This window comes from Lynx rufus, unplaced genomic scaffold (genome assembly GCF_022079265.1).
Source record: "Lynx rufus isolate CCGP_SWC_20201006 ecotype Redwood Valley unplaced genomic scaffold, mLynRuf1.p SCAF_8, whole genome shotgun sequence".
Lineage (NCBI taxonomy): Eukaryota > Metazoa > Chordata > Mammalia > Carnivora > Felidae > Lynx > Lynx rufus.
In genome coordinates this window covers 64712976-64734675 of record NW_025814896.1, presented here as the reverse complement: position 1 = coordinate 64734675, position 21700 = coordinate 64712976, and the positions used below count along the sequence as shown (strand labels likewise).

The following is a 21700-nucleotide window of genomic DNA, read 5'->3' as shown; positions in this document are numbered from 1 at the left end:
AAGGGCCACGCCAAAGCAGAGGGAACGCATTTCAAACTATTTTAGGTAAATTTGAGAAGTGGACGAACCAAAGGATCCCATTTCTAATTTATCTCTTGTTCTCTTTGGGTGCAGATACACATGGCATCTGTAAGGAGAGGGAGCTCTCAGGTAGAGGGGCTCTGGGTTAGACCCAGCAATGCAGTTTAAGGACCAAGGAGAACCTGAGGGGCACGTACCCACGAGTCTAAGAAAATATTTAGGACTTACAACATTCACTTATACCTCAAGTCTTAATCTCTTTTCAGATATCTCTGTTTAGTAGATCTCAAATCAACATCTAGCTTTCCAGGGTCAAGGGAAAGAGCTCTGAAAGACATAGCCAATCCATTTGGTACATCTTAGGGAAGATTATAAATAACCTCACAACTGGTTGACATGCTTCTATGAAATAAAGATTCAGAAGTCATCCATTCATTACATGTTAAAAAATAGAAATAACAGAAGATAAAAAGGAAATATCAAAACATGCTGTGTTTTTTTTTAAAAAAAAAAAAGGTAAAAACTAGAACCTTATAAGCCTAAGAGACTGGAAAGTAAGATTCAGTTGGATTCATTAAATTCAGATGCCAAAAACAACAAAAATAATTTTTAAAATGATGAGAATAATATACAGGCCAATACTCAGATGTGATGTGCGATTGCCAGGTCGATTTTCAATTACATTTCACTGATGTATTCATTTGTTTCTTAATGTGCTCATCTTGCCCATTAAGAATAATTAGCAGCTTTGCTTAGAGATTTCCTGGCTTCTGGCAATGTTTCTCCCCCCCCTTTTTTTTTGTTGACATCCACTTTTACTTTTTAGAAAGTAATTTTTGGATAATATCCTACAACTGGTATATAATTTAGGCTTCCTAAAATTTTAAAGGAAAGATGTAAACAGTAATTTTTAAATGAATTTGTTTCGATCTATATGCATCAACAGTATGTGATTCAGTAAATTAGTTATTCTCACAGAAAGTGGGCACACAAATAGAAAAAAAAAATTTCATTCATATTAACCCTGTTCAGGAAAACAGCTTACAACGAATGCCAATTGTAAGCTCTGTTAGCAAATCGAGAATAACATCGGTATTAAAAGCAGGAGAAACACATTGCCAATTTTTAAGGCTTTATGCATGCTTTTTTCTCTTAATTAAAAAAAAATTAGATCTAGTTACAAAAGAAAAAGGCACACACACAGAACAGCTGCATGATAAAAACTGAACTCCATCAGGAAAGTCCTGAGAGATGAAATAAAACACACTACGAGTTTTGGTCTGCATCCTGAAAGGACCTACTTTATCTACATTGTAAAGTTCTTCCCCTCCTGCCCTTTGGCACCCCGCTATATTAAACCCATTGTAAAACCCAGCACAATAAAGCACTCTCAGGGCTGAGCTTCTGAGGACCAAATGTTAAAAATCCATTTTCTTGGGAGGGGGCTGTACCAATCATTTCCTTGAAAGGCCAGCAGAGTGAATACAGAATCTAAGATTTTTCCTCTCCGGTTTCAAGAGCTGGCATGGCATCTTTGCTGTTTAAAGCAAAGGTGTGTTAATTAATGACATTAGCATTGCTTCCCTTCTTTGGAAGCTCTGTACTTTAGCTCTATAATAATTTTAGCACGATTAAATTTACATGCCGACTACAGATGTTCCTATAGTTTGATAAAAGTTCGAATTTGTTTCTGACGCTATTAAATGAGGCACCTGCTGACTTGGAGGAAAACCTTGGGTTGCCGGGCCCAACCTGGAAGTTTCTGTGGCTAAATTGACCCTCTCTTGTCCAATAATCCTCCTTTCCCCACCCCCACCCCCAAGGGGGGTGGGGGAACATCCACTGGGGCTGAGCCAGCATACCTGACTTCATCTCACTGTCTGTGTTCCCTGACATGCGAAGGAGGAGCACAGTGAAATGATACAGTGCAAGGCATAACTCAGAATAAAGCAGAGTGAATGAAACAGCACAGGCTCATCTCCGGGGATATTTTGAGAAACTTGCGACAGTCTGAAGATCATGATTAAAATCCTGCATCTTAAAAAAGGAAGCACCTTTTGTGATCTCTTTCCCTTGTGTGAAAGGCCAAGATTGTGATTGGCTGTTTTTCCTTCCCGAATTTTTTTTTTTTTTTTTTTTTTAAGCCTGTCAAGCAATTAGCTGGGTGGGGCTCTGTAGAGCACAGAAGGTGCTGCGGAACAATATTAGCTACTGTGCTTCTTACATCCCCTTTCTCCTGTTCGAGCAGCCTGATAGAGCTGCTGCAAGTTTTGTTTAAAAAAAAAAAAAAAATTACATAGCAGGGGTAGAAAAAGAAAATCGAAAACAGGCTTTATGTAAGAGGCCACAAAAATCAAAAGTGCTTTGGCATTTTAGGGGTCTAGAATTCACGTAAGTAGATTGCCTCCTTCATGATGCAAATGTAAGGCACACCAAAAAAATCCAAAGCAAATATACCTTCCACTTCGCCTCTCAATTTCTAACGGCTGTTAACTGCTCCTGAACAAGTCAGCTCGATTGCTAAAGTAGCCACAAATTATGCTTGCTTTCTTAGTTAAAGTACAGTTCAATTTTCACGAACTCTGTGTACATATTGGTAAAGCATAATCTAATATAATGGGGTTTGAACTGTAACAGCATAGCAGAAAAAAAAAGAGATAGCTTTTATAATCCTAAATAAGAGGAAATAATGAAAGACTGATAGCTGTTTCCAATGGGGAGATACAGGTAACCCCTTAGCAATGAGAGTAGGTACCGTGCTACTTAGCACATAACGTTCAGTATCAAACGCAAGAAAGGTCATAATGAACATGAAGCTGGATGTTAATTTTTGCAAGCAATATCCAATATAATAAATATTCAGTTGTTTCTTTTATCCTGGGAAACTTCCGTGGAAATAAAAGGACAAGAATGCCTGGAAATTATTATGAAACAAATGCTCTTATTGCCTTGAGAGGTCCATAAATCATAGGCTCCTTTAACAAGAAGTGACTGTAAAAATCTATCGAGATAAAAGAAAAAAAAAAACAGTTGTATCCAATGAATCCCATATATCTCTACTTTTTCTTAATTACTTATCATGTGTGTGGGGGGAATTCTCTTTTAATACCCCATGCTGTCTTTCTTTATATCAATTGTTACTCAGCCGGGAAAAGGGAATGAGCACAACAAACCCGTTTTCTATCTGAATAAGGATACTTCTGATGGCCTTTTCATTCCCATCAGTTAACAGAACTTCTTTGACATCTGCAGAAATAGCAACCTGAAAAAAAAAAAAAGGAGCACAGCAAACAATGAGCAAATATGCTTGTCTGTGTGGAAGTGAAGACAGGAATGACAAGCCTTCAGTATCATGCTTCCTCACCTATTCCTCTGTAACAATCTTCAATCTTTTTCCATTTTATGTCTGCATTATTTTAATCATTCAATCAAATCAGTCAATACTTTTATCATTCCATTTGCGGGAGCCTCTATCTTGCTATCATTCTGTTCGGTAATTGCATTGTGACAGCGGATGATGGTATTCTGAGAGGCTTTCATTTGTGGGCTTCTGTTTATCTAGTAGAGCCATCATACAAGGCTGTCTGTCACTCTGCCTTTCAGCTCGCTTCTGTCTGACTGCCTGATGCCCTTCATATAACTTTGCATTGCAGGCAGATGGCTTTGTGAGGGTAATTTTTTTGTGAGCTTTGACATGCTCGCACATTGGGCTGTAACCTCGACACATTGTGTAAGAGCGACAGGTTTGTCAAATGCCAATCAGTGTAACAATATGCTTTTATTTGTAGAGACATAAAAACTTGTCTAATGCACTGTGCTGCTACATAATATCTCCTGAATACATGACTCAGAACCCAGAGAATGGGGAACGACGTTCCTGAATGGCCAATCTAATTCAAAAGAATCTAATTACTGAGCGCTCTGGATCATGTTTGTTGGTGTAATAATGCAGGCAAAACATTAGCAGCTATATCATGGTGCTCCAACTGTGATTCGCCGGGCTATTCCTGTATCTTAGCAAATGGGACTATAATCTGAAAAAAAAAAAAAAAATGCTTTCGCTATGGCAAAGAAAGACTGCGCGAGGCCTGGAATGTCACAACAAGCGATATTGACTACACTGAGGTAAAATGTTTCTGCTCATCGAGGCAACCATAAAATCAATATGATCCGAAAGTAAGTCAATCTAGAAGGTCTCTCAAGACCCGGCAGCTTGACCGCAGCTGATGCTGTTGACGGTTCTCTGACCCAGCAGTTGGAGGCCCTGGAACATTTTTCCTTTTGTTCCCCCCTCTGAATGGGATTGGAATTGAGAAAAGACCTACCATGAGCCCAGCCAAGCATGTCATGCCACCCCCTAGCTCACACACAGCAAGGTCCCTGAAAGAGAGAAAAGAAATGGTAGAACCCATACAAATTAGATGAAAATGGTCAGAGAGATATATATGTTACAAGAACAAATTGCCATCTGCAGTAAGAACGGCACTACCAGGAAGTTGTAGAGACATGACTAGGCTACCTCATGTTGCTTTGCGTTTTAAAAATAATTATGAAATAGAAAAGTCACAAAGCAGGCAAATCAGTGGGGGTTCCCTCATTAGTGTTCACTGCAACATTACCACCGCTGAGCTGAAAAATCTGAGAAGGTTCCCTTTTTTTCCCTTGTCAATGGCGCTGTCTTTTAGAACTAAACTAGCTAGAGTAGCGAAAGATAATTGTTAGGAAAGGATAACACTGTTAATCCACATTCATTCCTTCAAAAACAGTTAGACAAGTAAATGAAGAACATATATGAGTGTGTATATACCTATGTTATAGTCACACACACACAACACACACACAAATAAATGCAATCTGGAATTAAAAAAAAAAAAATGGAAACCAAACTGAAACATTTTGGAAAGCCGAACCGCCCCCATAAAGAACAATTACACAAAGAGCATTTAGCAATTAACACTTAAATCACAACTGACCCCAACACAACACAGTGAATAAACAATGCAGGGGCATAATATGGTTAAGCCAGCGAACCCGGGCTAAAGTAATGACCGGGCTCTGACTTCGCCGCTCCAAAGTAAAGCGGTTCAGAGTTAAAGCGGACAGTCTAGGGTGGCACTCGGCACTCACCTTCCCCTTTGTGCCTACATATTAGCCCTCAACGTGTGACATTCTTGCCCTGGCCCACAGCTCGATGATTGGAGCTCCAGTCAAGCTTAAGCACAGCGAGAAGAGCCAAATGCCGGACTCCCAGGGCAGCTTTGTGGCCCAAATTCAATACTGCCCTGCTGTTATTTTATATGCTTAAACCCTTAAGATTGTTGCATCTTCCCAGGTTGGGAAGTTTATCACCTCCACAGGGGAAAAGAAAAAGAGAGAGAGAGAGAGAGAGAACTGAAAGGGAGGGAGAGGTGCAAAGAGAGGGAAGAGGAAGAGAAGAGGCCAAACGAGGATGTTCACATTCCGAAATGCACTTAATGGACATTTAGTTGTTCAAAGCAATTATAGACTGGTTGGTAAATATGGGCCACAGAGCTTCAAAAAATACATATTATTGACCCAATCTTGTAAGTACATATTGTTAAAACACACACCATGATCTCTAGTGACTTGTCTGGAATCATAATGGGCTATTCAGGGAGTATATATTAGATGACTTTTATTAAATGAGAATTAAAATGAAAAACCTGTATTTTCTGGGTCTACCAAACATCTTTAGAATTTTTAAATAAAAGGAGGTTTTTCCCCCCTCTTTCCTAAATCCCATCCATGGGTTTAATCTATAATGCACACTGACAATTGAAAACAGTTATTTCCGTAGCATGAGTCTGTAATAGTAATTTATATTTTACAAATACATATTGTTAGGTATATAAAATACCTTTAAAACCAGGGGTGGGATGGCATCTTTAAATAAGAGCTGTGGGGTATATATTTATCAAATATTCTGCAATGATTTCCCTAGCAGAAGTTTAAAGAATGTCCTTATTGTGGTTTGTTTTTTTTTCTTTCTTTTCTTTTCTTCTTCTTTTTTTTTTTTTTTGACCTTCACAATCAGTAAGGATTGATTGGAGCTTCACTTTTGTTTCCCCAAAATCAAAGTGAAATAAAATGCCTTGAGTGGAAATCAAAAGCCTTTGACATATAGCAAAAAGCTTGCTGTGCAATATTAGTACCCAAAGGCAATTCAGATTTCTTTTTCAGAAGCAACATGTTTTCACCATGAACTTTTTTCCTTTCTTTTTATTTTTCTTTCTTTCTTTCTTTCTTTCTTTCTTTCTTTCTTTCTTTCTTTCTCTTTCTTTCTTCCTTCCTTCCTTCCTTCTTTCCTTCCTTCCCTCCTTCCTTTTTTTCCTCTTTCCTTCCTTTCTCTCTTTCTTTTTTTATGTTTCTAACAACTTAATTTGAAGAATGCAATCATGGCAATCGTTAACATGCAGACACAATATCCACAAGGGGCTAAAAAATATCTTTTTAAGTGCAGCTTTGTACCTGAATATATGACTGTGCTTGAGGCAGTAGTAAGCCAAAACCTCTTCAGATGGCCAGATGCCTGGAAAACACAAGAGGATACACTTTTTGATTATAGGAGTCTGTTCTATAATCATTCTCGTAAGAAATTGCTTTTAAAAATAATGTTCAGCACAAGGTATTTCCACCTGAACCAAACTTAACATAATTATTACTTGTAATATGTCATATCACATGGGTTTCTTTTGTTGTTGATTATAGCTCCCTTCCCAGATAAACAGTAAAATATCCTAAATAGATTTTACTACATTTCAATCACAATAAGAGAGCAAAAACAATAACAATCAAATTACAAATATTAAAAGTTCAGTTTTAATGGGATTTCAGGTAGATAATCTTGTACACATGAACATTCTTCTCAGGCAATCCATAAGCATCAGCTGAATGCCTACTATTTATGCAGCCCATATGAGGCAAAAATAAATGAAAAAATCACTTGCAAGGAGCAAAGAAAAACCCCAGAGGTCATTATACTTTTTTCTTTGATTCCATCCTAATCTTTTCAAACATGCACAATGATTTCCTTTCTGCAATTAGAAATATCAAACTGGAGATTAAAATTAAGAACTTTAAATTTCACCAACTTTTGGCACATCTTTAAATTTAACAATAATCCTCCCCACTAAAGTCCATGTATGGGCATTTTCTAAAATCATCTCTTAGAAGTCATTTATTTTGACGACTTATATAGTCTTCATGAATGAATGTGAATTCCTTAAAAATAAAAAGACAAGCATGGAAATGACAGTTTCTAGTGGTTATCACAGGATGGTAGGGTTTCAAGTGCTTTCAATGTGTTTCCTTCACACTTTTTTATATTTTCCAAAGATTTTCACAACGAATGTGAATCACCCCTATGATCAGAATTAACCATGATCTTATGTTTTCCCCAAGGGGCCAGACTCAAAGCTCAGGCAGGCAGGGCACCAGCATCTCGCTCTGCCTGAGGTTGAGAAGGCTCTGCCTTCCCGAGGAAGAGCAGTGAATGTTCACCGCCTTAGCACTGAACGCTCTTCTAATGGGTCTGGATGCAAAGCTGAAACACCTAATGAGCATTAAATTTTTTTTCTCTCCCAGCTGCCTCTCCAGCTTCAAAGAGTGGGAAATCCGAACATTTCAGAAAAGAGGATGGCAAAGAAATGGTAAGTAAAAGCCTAAGGGAATCAATGGGTAAATATAGGGACAGCAAAGACAGTGACCCCACAGAAGCATGTGCTGCAGGAGAGTCCAGTCAAGTGTGCTCAACAAGTTCAGCCTCCATGGTATTTCTAGTAGAAACAACAGTTTGGGAGAGAACAAGGTCCCCAGCAAGAGGCGTTGGAGTCGTATTTATGAGGAAAGTCAGAAAGGCAGTGGAGTAGGGCAGTTAAGACCACAGGTGCTTTGGAACCAGACTCGTTGGGTTCCACTCCCAGCATGTTGGACTGCATGCCCTAGCTGAGTAACGTTGGGTAGTTTACTTAACCTCTCTGTGCCTCAGGTTCCTCATCTGTAAAATAATGTAATTGTAGTATCAATTTCACAGAATTGCTGTGAGGATTAAATACATAAAATACACGATATGTATGTAGAACAGTTCCTAACTTATAATGTGCTCCAAGAAAAATTCATCGTCAAATGTGACTCTCCTGGGGCACCCAAGCGGCTCAGTCGGTTAAGCATCCAACTTCGGCTCAGGTCATGATCTCACGGCTCTTGGGTTCGAGCCCCGCATCAGGCTCTCTGCTGTCAGTGCAGAGCCGGCTTTGGATCCTCTGTCTCCCTCTCTCTGCCCCTCACCCCGCTTGCTTGCACGCATGTACGAGCTCTCTCTCTCAAAAATAAATAAAACATTAAAAAAATAATGTTATTCTCCTGAGAAGGGGGACAAAAGAGTAGAAGAGAGAATATGTGGACCCCAGACAATTATCCCAATGACAGAACAGATGGAGAACATTTTTGTCCTGCTCCTGCCCGTGGACGTTGCCACACCCCAAAGTCCTTAATACCTGGCATACCTCCCCACAAAAAGAACTCCATAAAGACTAAAGCACATAGTAAAATTTTCCAAAGGAAGAGCCCAAGACAGTATTCTACACCATGTGCGTATAATCACCAGAATAATAAATTTCTTTATGCCTTTAGTAGATGGTTTTGAGGTTTTAAAAAATAATGATAGGGGAAGGGTATTTAACTAAAATTCAAGCTTTGATTAAGTACAAAAATGTGACTTCTAAAATGCATAGTCTTTCAAGAGAGTTTTATAATTTTCTCAAAAAATTATAGAGGTTGATTTTTAACTAAATTAAATACAAAAATATGTAGAACAAAGTTAATAAAATCACCTAAAATTCCACCACTGCTATAGAACCCCTAGTGTCATTTTGGACATCATTCCATAAAAAGTCTCCAAGCAGGGGCGCCTGGGTGGCTCAGTCGGTTGGGCATCCGACTTCACATCAGGTCATGATCTCATGGCTGGTGAGTTCGAGCCCCGCATCAGGCTCTGTGCTGACAGCTCAGAGCCTGGAGCCTGCTTCAGATTCTGTGTCTCCTTCTCTCTCTGCCCCTCCCCAACTTGTGCTCTGTCTCTGTCTATCAAAAACAGATAAATGTAAAAAAAAAAATTAAAAAAAAAAAGCTCTCCAAGCACAAAGATATTTTACACAAATGGCATCTTATCGTGCAGGTATTTGGCAATCTGATTTTGCCCCACTCAATATGTGATGGATAACTTCTCATGACAATAAAAATCTACTTGCATCATAATTTAAAAAAAAAATTTTGGGGCGTCTAGGTGACTCAGTCAGTTAAGTGTCTGACTTCGGCTCAGGTCATGATCTCACGGCTGGTAGGTTCAAGCCCCCTGTCAGGCTCTGTGCTGACAGCTCAGAGCCTGGAGCCTGCTTCGGATTCTGTGTCTCCCTGTTTCTCGGCCCCCTCCCCTGCTTGTGTTCTGTCTCTCTCTGTCTCTCAAAAATACATGTTAAAAAAAATTAAAAAAAAAATTTTTTTAATGTTTATTTTTGAGAGGGAGTGCGCACAAATGGGGGAGGGGCAGATAGAGAGGGAGACAGAAAATCCGAAGCAGGCTCCGTGCTGTCAGCACAAAGCCAGACGCGGGGCTGGAATCCACGAACTGTGAGATCATGATCTAAGCTGAAGTTGGAGGCTCAAATGACTGAGCTGCCCAGGCACCCCACATCATTGTGTTTAAAGGCTTCCTAGGGATTTTATGTCTGCATCATAATTTATTTAGCTAGTTTCCTCTTGAGAGAAGTTATTTTGAGTTCTTGATATAATGAGATTATAAACCGTGGTACAACGAAGACACATTTTTTCCCCCAAATGTGGTTTTTCTCCATAGGTCAAATGCCCAGAAATGGGAAATCTGGTCAAAAGCTAAGTACATATCACCCTGTGATATATCAAACTGTCCTCCCCTAAATTTGTACCAAAATATACCTCCAAATAAGAGTGTTTACTTCCTCAAAGCCTTGCCGATGAGATTTTGACAACGTATTTTATCTTTGCGAATGTATTAAGTTTTTGAAAGTGATCTCAGTGCACATCAAAACCACAATGAGATACCACATCACACCTTCTAGGATGGCTATAACCAAAAAGTCAGACGATAGCAAATGTTGGCGAAGATGAGGAGAAATTATGTAAAATGGTAAAGCCACTTTAGAAAACAGTCTAGCAGCTCACCAAAAACTTAAATATAGAATTAACATATGGCCCAATAATTCCATTCCTAGGAATGGACTCAAGAGAATAGAAAATAGGTCCACACAAAAATCTGTACTCATGTACATGTAGCAGCATTCTTCCTAATAGCCAAAAAGCAGAAGCAACTCAAACATGTATCAACTAATAAGCACATAAGTAAAATGTGCTATGGCCATGCAATGGACTATTACTTGGCAATTAAGACATGAAGTATTGATTCATGCTACTACAACACAGATGGAACATGAAAACATTGTGCTAAGTGAAAGAATCCCAAAGCAAAGAACCATGTGCCTACATGTTTCCATTTACATGAAATGCCTAGAATAGGCAAATTCATAGACACAATATAGAGTGGTGGTTGTCTAGGGCTGGGATGGTTGAGAGTAAATGTGGAGTTACCTTTTACCAGTGATGAAATATTCTAGAATTGATTGTGGTGATGGTTCCACAACTTTGTGAATATACTAAAAACCACTGAGTGAACTCTGTGGTATGTGAATTATATCTCAATAATGTCATTATTTAAAAAAGTTTTCTCATTCCTATTTGTGGAAACAGTGGTCTCTTTTTTAAAGAAATTTTTTAAGTTTATTTATTTTGCTAAAAAAAAATTTTTTTAAACGTTTATTCATTTTTGAGAAACAGAGACAGAGCATGAGCGGGGAAGGGGCAGAGAGAGGGAGACACAGAATCCGAAGCAGGCTCCAGGCTGTCAGCACAGAGCCCGACGCGGGGCTCGAACTCATGAACTGTGAGATCATGACCTGAGCCGAAGTTGGACGCTCAACTGACTAAGCTACCCAGACACCCCTCTTTATTTATTTTGGGAGAGAGGGTGGGGGAGAGTGAGCAGGGGAGAGGCAGAGAGAGAGGGAGAGAGAGAATCCCAAGCAGGCTCTGCGCTTACAGCGGGGCTCGAATCACGAAACATGAGATCATGACCTGAGCCAAAACCAAGAGTCAGGACACTTAACTGACTGAGCCATCCAGGTGCCCCTAAAGGATTTTATTTTTAAAGAACTTATCCAGAGTTTAAAGAGCCATTGAGTTCCATGAGAATGATCAAGACAAACAGCAGGACCCATCCCCTCTGACCCAGTCTTTCTCCTTTCTCAGAAACTAGTACTTCTAATTCTTTTAGTTGATGCTTCTGGCAATTACTTCCATATTTCTACATATGTGTGTATTGTTACTTCTTGATTTTTCAGTTTCAGGCAAAATCTATTGACCCCCACTATGGAAGATAAGCATTTTTCACTTTCATCTATACGCCTCTCCCCATGCCACACACACCATGCTCCTTATCCACCCACTATCACCGTCTTCCTATCATAGATATATTATAATTTTGGGAAGATCACTACTCTTTGTCAATTCCCTTATGGCCATGAAATAATACTGAGCCATGTAGTAAACTATGATTGCTTTTCCTCTCATGTACAATTTTCTTTCCTGTGGAGTTTAAAATTGTCCATTTTTTTTCTCATTTGCTAAGATTTTTATTCAATCTCAAAATCCAGTTGTCAATTTCCCCTCTCAGTACATTCATTCACATCAGGTATTCTTTTTTTTTTTTAACTTTATTTATTTATTGGGGGGGGGGAAGAGAGAGAGAGAGAGAAGGCACAAGCACACAAGCAGGGGAAGGGCAGAGAGAGAGAAGGAGAAAGAAAACTCCAAGCAGGTTCCGCCCTGTCAATGCAGAGCCTGACATGGGGCTGGATCCCATGAAGCATGAGATCATGACCTGAGCCAATATCAAAAGTTGGACACTCACTGAGCCATCCAGGTGCCCTCACATCAGGTATTTTATCAACCTCATGAGGAAATCTCTCCTGGTGCCTTCTGATCTGCCTTTGTCTGGAACGAATGCGCCCTATGCATGGTGCACAGCTGATCCCCTAGAATCAGTCTTCACTATCATTCCAGGCTCTCTTTTGCCCTTTTGCTGTATCTCATCTCTTGTTTCTCTATCCTTTGTCTTCTTCTCTTGGTTTACTTCCTCATTTTAATGCAACATATCCTCCAGTAGTTTCTTTGAAAAAGTGTGTGGGAAGTAAATGTTTGGGAATTTTCAGGATTCAGTGGGTAGTTTCAACCTGGAAACTTGATGTTCTCAGATCCTCTAAAGTTTTTTGGGAAGTTCCGTTGATGATTTCCTGACCTCCATTTTTACCTGTCCTTCTTCTCTGGAACTCTTGCTATTTGGATGTTGAATCTCCTGAACTCATCCTCTAATTTTCTTATCTATTCTTCCCTGCTTTCTAGTTCTCATTGTTTTCTACTTTCTTGGAAATTTCCTCAACTTTATCTCCCAACCCTTTTATTGTTCTTTTCATTTATGCTATTGTTGTTGGTAGTTCTCTGAGTATTTCTTTTTTAGAACATCTTACTCTTGTTTCAAGAATGCAATCTTTTAAAAAATTATTTGACAATATTAATTAGTTTCTTTTAGGTTTTCTGATCCTTACATAGTCTGTTTTCTTCATGCTGTTGGTTTTGTTTGTGTGTTTGTTTTTGCTGATGTTCATTGACTTGGGTACCTGTCACATTAAAAGGTTTCCTCAGATAGCTGGTAATTCTTTGTTGTTTGCTTAAACATAGTCATAGAAAGATAAAAAGCTGGTTGGAGATGAAGACGGCTGAATGGGTGGGCACGGAGTGGAGTGTGGGTGGCTCTGTGTATGCTCACCCAATCCTTCCAGCCTGCTTTTGGTACTCTCTCTGATTTCAACTGTGCCTGGTGTTCCTTAATCTAAAACCCTTCAGTTTAACCCTCTCCAGAGAACAAATCTCTTCCACTGGGGGTGCAGAAGAGGAAGTTACTCAGCAGACTGGAATAGGGATGTAACTGCTTTATAAACAGCTTTCAATCAGTCTTCCTTATTTTAGCCCCCTTCAACTCCTACTTTTACAATTGCCCCAATTTCTGAGCCTTTCAAAGTTTCAGATGTATGAATTGGTTTGCTTCTCAGCTTTCTTAACTGCTGGCTTTCTCAAATCTGCTAAGTCAGTGACTTCTCATCCACCCGCTTCCCAGGTTCCAAAATTATGTTGTTATATGTCCCCTCATTCTATCATCCTTGTGTGTTTAGGTCTTAAAAACATCTCTCTATAGTGATTTAGTACAGTTTCTCGAAGGAAGTGATTTTAACGCATTGTTCAACCCCCATGTTTACCTGAAATCCAGAAATGTCTGGTCTTTTGAAAGTAACTGCTTGTGGGATAATTCTGGAACCCAAGACATATAGTAACGGTTCTTATCTCTCATAAGGTACATTTTAGTATAAATGCTTTAAGGTCTGAGTTGTGGGGTTTCAGTATGCATCCCAGGAGAACAGTGACTAGAAGGACTTCATGCAACAGAGAGAAACTCATTGGAAAAGTGATGAGGACAAATTAAAAAAAATTTTTTTAATGTTTATTTATTTACTTTGAGAGAGAAAGAGACAGGGGCAGAGAGAGAGGGAGAAAGTTAAAGAGTCCCAAGCAGGCTCTGCACCACCAGTGCAGAGCTAGATGCAGGGCTTGAACCCATGAACCACGAGACCATGACCTTAGCCTAAATCAACAGTCGTATGCTTAACTGACTGAGCCACCCAGGCACCTCTAAATTTTAGGAGGACATACAAGCCAATGACATGAATGGGGAGGTTTTTCTTATGCTCAAGATTTTTATAGTCCATTAATAATACTGTAGGACTCTATCAATCAATTATAGGCATTTCTGCTATATTCTTGACATCACCCATTGAGACAGAGAAGAATGACCAAAGTGGCATTTAGAGTAGCTAAAGCATTGATCCCCCAAAAAGCATCACAAAATATTTTAATTAATGACTTATTCTAGATAACTTGTTTCCTAAACACGTCATGAATTAGGATACTTCCTTAAAAGTTATTTGAAGGCATATAGTTCTCTATGCCTTAGTGCTTTCTATATAAACTGAATTCATTTAACTCATAGGAGAAAAGTCTTCCTTTATCCACTGGGCCTCCATAAAAGCATTAGTTAAACAAGAGCTCTGTTTGGAAGAAAAAAAAGAATACTATATTATACTTGGGTTTCCATGGTCATTTGATTTCATTCCATTTTCTTTCAAACAAAGGATTGGTTCCCTCCAGATGCTTCTGTCAGAACGGGGCCTGCTGGATATGACAAACTTCAGAAAGCTGTAGCCAGCCAACACTAAAATAAGAAAAACTAGCTATCCATGTAGCAATAATGAGGGGGGAAATTGCCAATGCGATCTATTTTATGTAGGCAATCACTTTTTTATTGTGGGTTAAGTAGCTAGTTTAGAATTATTTTAAATGCCAACTTTTATAGTTAGTCTGGAAACAATAAATCCGTTATTAACCTGAGGGCTGAACAAATCTTGAAACTAACTATGTGGATGATAAGAGATAGGAGTCTCTAACTGAGCGTGGGTCCTCCTAGATCACTTGCATCTGAGAGCTTTTTGCTTCCCCAGAGTTCACGTTAAAGGAAAGTCCTAAGACTCTGCCAGATGGCACTGGACCCACAGCACTGCTGACTCTTGCTTCTCACTCTAACAGCTTGTACTTGGCCCATGGGGACAACACACCCAGCTCATGAAGCAGAGAGATGGCTTTCCTCTGATCAGCTGATAAGGCACCCAAGCAGCAGCTTTCTTTACCCTCCTCAAATGAAAGGGTCACGTCCATTACACAGGAGTCAGAAGTAAAGCCTCTCTCAAATCTGAGAGGAGGCCAGCACACCCTTAGCTAAGCTGTTGACTCTTCTGGAAGAAGAAGCACACTGGCAGGTGTTACGAAAATGAAAATCAGCTAATGTGGAATGGGTAGGTAAATCTCTTGGACTGTTTTCGGTGTTTATACTCTGACTCCTCTTCCTTAAACATTTCTGCTTTGTCACTAATATTTTGACCCAGAGTGGAAATCCAAAAGAGGACTACAGAATGCTCCATAAATATTTTGGGGGCACCTCCTACATCTCAGGCCCTGTGGATCGGCAGAGAATGAGACAGCCTGGTAACTGGAGCTTCCGTCTAGTTAGAGGAGATACTAAATAAATAATTACACAATTAATGTGCCTAAGTATAATTATAATAAAGGCTATGTTGGAAAAATAGAGGGTACTTCTGAAAACATATCATAGGAGACCTGACTTGGCTGGAAGGGAGGTTGGGAGGAGTCCATCAGGGAACACTTCCCTGCAGAGATAGCATGAAAAGCCAAGTAGGGCAGGAAGAAGGGGACAGATGAAGGGAATGGTCCATAGTAAGGAAGCCCCATGAGCTAAAGCTTTGAGGAGGAGAACAGTTCGATATTCTAGGAATGGAAACAGGTTCAGTGGAGCTGCAGAATATATGAGAAAGGGAGACAGCAGTACCAGGCGAGATTGGAGGTGTGGTCGGGGGCCAGATGCCACAGGCTCAAAGCCACGTTAAGATTTGCAAATTGCACCTTAATATAAATAATACATTTTAAGCAGCAGAGTGGTATGATCAGACTTACATCTTAGAAGATTTTAGATTACTCTAAAGAAAACATATTGAAGAGGGGCAAGAGGAGGCAGCGAGAAAGTGGGTAGGAGGCTACCACAATGACCTAGGTGAGCACTGACAGGGGCCTGGGTGATGGTTAGCAGAGATGAAGAAAAGTGGGAAGATATGAGCTATATTCAGAAAGTACACTGACAAGACTTAGTAGTTAATTAGATGGAGGGGATGGTAAGAGAGAGGAAAGTGTCAGATATGACTTAGGTTTGTGTCATGGATTAGTAAGTAGGTGGGTGATGCACAGCAAATGCATATAGGATTTTCTTTCAATTTCATATGAACCGAGGAGGCCGGGTTCATGGTACAAAAACACCAGCTAGTGGTTTGGAGTCTGATTCTGGCTCTGGCACTGATAAGCTATGTGATATTGGAAAGTGATTTAGCCTTTCTGAACTTCAGTATCCTCATCCCCAAGAATCTAGGCTTGGGCCAGATTATGCCTAGGAGGACTTCAAGCTATAAAAAGTTCTAATAAAAAACCAGATTTCATGCTCCAGACTTAAGAGTCCAGTTTGAGGACTGGCTCTGACGGTTGTGTGACCTTGGGCAAGCTTCTTAAACTTTCTAAGCCTCCATGGAGGAGGGCACTTGTTGGGATGAGCACTGGGTGTTGTATGGAAACCAATTTGACAATAAATTATATTAAAAAAAAAAAAACAACCCGGGGCACCTGGGTGGCTCAGTCGGTTGAGTGACTGACTTGGGCTCAGGCCATGATCTCACGGTTTGTGAGTTCGAGCCCCGCGTCTGGCTCTGTGCTGACAGCACAGAGCCTGGAGCCTGTTTCGGATTCTGTGTCTCCCTCTCTCTCTGCCCCTCCCCCACTCATGCTCTGTCTCAGAAATAAACATTAAAAAAATTTCTTTTAAAAACCCAAACTTTCTAAGCCTCATTCATTCTTTTATTCAACTTATAATTATTGGCAGCCAGGCCTGTTCTAGAAGCTGGAGATCCAGAAATGATTAAAACAAAGCGCTTGCCCAAATAACTTCAATAGGGGCAATAGGCAGTAAACAAGATAATTTCAGATAATGATTAATGTTGTGAAGAAAATAAAACATCAATGAAATTAAAAAAAAACTACAGGGTTGGGGGGGGGTATTGCTACTCCAGCCAGCATTGTGCAATGCCTCAGTTCTCTCACTTATTAAGTACCAGCAGTATAAGTACCCACTCAGCATGGTTGTAAGGATTAAATGAGATAATATACGTAAGGCACTTAGAATGGTGCCTGGCACATAGCAAATTGTTTTATAATGTTAGCTATGGTTGCTGCTGCTTTTTGTCATTGTTATTATTTTGACATATTTCTATCCAGGAAATTTTATCAACCTTGATTATACTTTTATAATACTTCCAGGGGGATTATGATTCCTAAATCGATTAAAAAAAAAAAATCAACCCAAAATCAAACCAAAACTGAACTGGGGGAAAATTCACCCTAGCTTTGGGAACTTCAAAAAATGACTGTACATAGAATTCCATAAAAATGGACAATACTTGTGGGCGCCTGGGTGGCTCAGTCGGACTTCACCTTAGGTCATGATCTCACGGTCCGCGAGTTCGAGCCCTGCATCCGGCTCTGTGCTGACAGCTCAGAGCCTGGAGCCTGCTTCAGATTCTGTATTTCCCTCTCTCTCTCTCTGCTCCTCCCCTGCTCGCGCTCTTTCTCGCTCTCAAAAATAAATAATCATTAAAAAAATTAAAATAAATTTTAATTGTCTTCCTGCTCTGACCCATTAACAGACTTGTTCTGAACAATAAATTACAAGTGCAGGCCTCCCTGTTTTGTGGAGCCAGGTCACAGAGAACACGGGTCCATCTGGATGAAAGGGAATGTGTGCGTAGTCGGGTACAGCGAGCTGGTGGACGCTCGCCCCGTGACGTTCCAACATTTATCGAATGCTAAGTATCCTCCTATACTAAGCAGTATACGAGGAAATCAAGGGACGGAGAGGTTATGAAAGCCTTCCCCCCAAATCAGACAGATATTCTGTCATGAAGTTAGAATTTGAACGCAGGTAATCTGACTCTAATGAATGCTGTTAGTGTTAGTTTTTATTACCATTAATTAGCAGCATCACTAATTGGACACTCACTGCTTCACAAACACTGGGCTATTTGCTTTATATAGATTATCTCATTTAATCCTTAAAACAGCCCCGTAAGGTATGTACCATCATTACAGCCAGCTAAGGGGCACAATGAGGTTTGCTGACGCACACAGAGCTGAAGTGGCTTCGCTCAACCTCCAGGGCCCGGTTTCTTAATCACTACCCTGTATTGCTCGAACCCTCGTGGTTGGTCCTGAAATCCAGGGAACTAGTTTCTAGTTCTCATGGCTGTCAATAACTAATTTTAGGACTTTGGACAAATCATATTTGGGCTCTAGCTTCAAGAATAAAATGGAAGGGTCAAATTGATTTCTGAGGCTTCTTCCAACTCTTAAATCCAGTGGCTATAGATCATTGTATTTGTGCGTTTCCAAATGAAACCTGTAAAATGGTCATTGGGCTCTAGCCCACAACATTTTAAAGAAATTCGATTCGTTTAAATATTTTATTTGTACTATAGTATCAAATCTAAAGCCTTGCCAGGAAATATTTTAGTTAGGATTCAAAATGGTCTCAGAAGTCAAACCTCCATCACCTATTTTAATTGAATTAGCACTGCCTTTGTTAATTCAACCCCATAGCTTCAGAAGAGACTGCTCTATCATTGTATGGTGGTGGCAATAGCTTTTTTTTTTATTTAGTTAATCCAGCATATTAATAACAACCTCCTCGAGTATAATTTTTCCTCTCCAATACTGAGCATGGTTCTCAGATAAATACCGTATTTTTTTCCTCCTATTTTCTCCTTGTCTGGGTACCAACCACCCTTGGGGCAGAAGAAATGTTCCCGAAGTCTCAAAGCACAAGTAGGACAGTATCTCCCGGTGCAATCTTTCTGGGCTTAGACCAGAAAACGCTCCATCCCCATTGGTCAGAGAGGATGTCGGAAAGTGAGAACAGTCATGTCTGGCAAAGGAACACCCAGAGAGCTCCTAGCAAGAGAAGAAACATGGCCTGTGTTCCCCTAGAAACAGCACATTCTCCTCATAGTTAAAGAGAGAGAGAGAGAGACAGAGAAGACAAAGAAAGACACAAAGAAAAAGAAAGAGAAATAAAACGGAGATTTTCATTGCCAGTTTTACTTTAAGTAACACCCCCCACCAAGACCTTGCTGTGCTCAGTGTCCTCAGAGTGGAGTGATCAGGCTATCATTTTAAGGAGAGCACCCTTTTTCCTTTTAATATAGGACTGTGTTGTGTCTTGAAGTCATGTGAAAGCAGCAAGGTGTCAAAGTAGAACAAAGAAGAAAGTATTAGGGGGCGCCTGGGTGGCTCAGTCAGTTAAGCATCCAGCTCTTGATTTTGGCTCAGGTCATGATCTCATGGCTCATGAGTTCGAGCCCCATATCAGACTCTGCGCCGACAGTGCAGAGCCTGCTGGGGATTCATTCTCTCTCTCTCTCTCTCTCTCTCTCTCTCTCTCTCTCTCTCAAACTAAAAAAAAAAAAAAAAAAAAAAAAGATTAAAAAATTGTTTAAGTATTAGAAATAATTGTTATTTTTCCTTATCTTAGGCACTGAGTCACTTCACCAGCTCAGACGCACACTTCTTACGTGGCACACCAAAGAAAAGTAGAGAGTGAGACCCCCCCCCGGCACCCCCCCACCCCGTCTTAGTCACCTATGATTTGTGAACTTGATTTCTGAAGCAGCTTTCTACCTTGGGGTCTGGCTTTATCTCACTTCTAGGTGAATGCTAAGACTGAATTCCAAACAAATGGAAAGCCTTGTGCTCCAGGCAGACTACATGCTCTGCGCATTTATGAAAGCCTCCCTGGAGAGAAAATGGTATTCAGGGGGTGCGTGTCACAGGTGCCAAAGCAAAGTGCATCTATTAAACGGCCCTGGTATTAGGCTTTTTAGGCAGAACTTATTTATTGAGCAGTGTGGTTTGGAAGGTGCACATCGTAGTGTGTCAAAACTGCCTTCGTTCCAAGTTCCTCCTCTTAGGCCTGTGAGGGGGTGGGGGAAAGAGAAAGCCCGCCTCCCCCTTCTTACGGCAGGAATTGCCATTAGCAAGTTCCAAAAGGAAAAACATCATTAGGCAAATTGACGCGGTAGATATGGCAACATCTCTGTGTGCTGAGGGTGTTGAGGTTCGGTCTCAACCCACTTTAAACAAACCGCTCTCTGCCATTCTATCTGAAAGTAAACATGTGGTGTTCAGTGTTCAGATGGCATATATATATATATATATACACACATATATATATGTATATATATACATATATATATACACACATATATATATATGTATATATATACATATATATATGTGTGTATATATATGAGTTGGCAGAGAATCTCAGCTGTGCAAAATGGCCTGGGTCTGTCCTTCGGGCTCCCTGCTCATCCTCATTCATTGATACAAAGGAAACATGACGGTCTGCTCTCCAGAAATTTCTGCTGCTGTCCAAACTCGGGCAGCTCACTGCAACTAATGTGGAAATAGAGTGCGAAGCACGTCCTGGCTGTAAACACAGCAGTCTTGCTCTGCCAGGGCCATCTACAAATGGCTCCAACCAACTTGTACGATTGTCTTTAACACCTTTGTGTATTTTTTAAAGAAATGAATTTGATTTCATTTTCCTTCCCCAGTTTTCAAATAGTCATTAAAAATTAAACAACACCGGGAAAGGCTTTTGTGATTATAGCCTTCATTCTCCTGCAACAAACTGGATCTATAAATTTACGTACCATTGTAGATGTAAATTACAAAATTTATATTCAACTATATTAAAACATCTATTCCAAAAATGATTACCAGTTGTGAAAAGCAGACAGGCTTATCACTTGCTGTCAGTTGTTCATGTCTAGTTAAGCAATAACGTGCTAAAACTGCTCTTTTGTTTTGTGTAAGAATTTTGGCAATAGAAGAAATGAACGCTCAGTTAATAAAAACTCAGGCTGCTTTTTGCTTTGATGGAGGAAGCAGCTGCCTGTTTTCATTTGCTGCAGAGCAGCAAAACCCATCAATATAATAAGCAGCTTAGATGCACCCATCCACAGCATCTGTAAGGATATAGGGCTATTCGCTCAAAACCAATCCCTGGTTTAATTTTAACAAAGATGTGTCTGACATATTTGAAAATGCATTATAATAGGTTTTGAAACATGAACAATTTCCCTTTCTTTTAAATACTTTTTCCGGATTTGAAAGGTTAGTATACATAGCTGAATGATAGCAACGATAAAAACCTGTCCAAACGGTGAGGCCATCCTAAAACAAGGGTAGTAAAGGAAGCAAATCAAGAGGCAGCTATTTGGTCCCCTTCAGAATGGGAATCATTCATTTGAATGTGATTTCACTCATTTATTCATTCAGACAAATATTTACTGAATCCTTACTGTGTACTGAATTGGGCTGGATACTGAGGCCACCTTTCTTACTCTCAGTGAGTTCACCCTTCAGGGGAAAAGATGGGCACAAAAAAACCATAAAGTGAAACAATGCCGCAGGCACAGTGATGTTAGATGTGCACCTTCTGCTACCTCTGTTTTTTTTAAAAAAAATCAAATAGGTAGAGAACACAGAGGGAACGAACATGAAAAAATTAAAAATCAAATACTGTCTCCTCTATTATACAGTCACACACTTCATTAGACATTCCTTTAAGGAAACTGAATTATGTTTAAACACATGTCAAACTGTTTACGAGTGTAGCCAAGAATTACCACACTTTGGATAAAAGTTTTATGATTTTAAGTTTCGTTTGGACAGCCTCTAGTTTTACAGTAACCACAAGATACCTTTACATGATCGCGAGTATACCACACGG

General features: G+C 39.8%; 1 protein-coding gene across 1 annotated transcript in view; it reads right to left on the bottom strand.

Annotated features, from left to right (window-relative positions):
• Nucleotides 1-21700, bottom strand: part of CAMKMT (calmodulin-lysine N-methyltransferase) — a 408013-nt gene that overhangs the window by 57687 nt on the left and 328626 nt on the right. Inside the window, exons 4-6 of the mRNA XM_047068184.1 lie at nucleotides 6511-6571; nucleotides 4347-4401; nucleotides 3220-3283 (exon numbers count right to left, since the gene is read on the bottom strand). Coding sequence (XP_046924140.1) covers nucleotides 3220-3283; nucleotides 4347-4401; nucleotides 6511-6571 — 180 coding nt within the window. The remainder of the gene's footprint in view (nucleotides 1-3219; nucleotides 3284-4346; nucleotides 4402-6510; nucleotides 6572-21700) is intronic.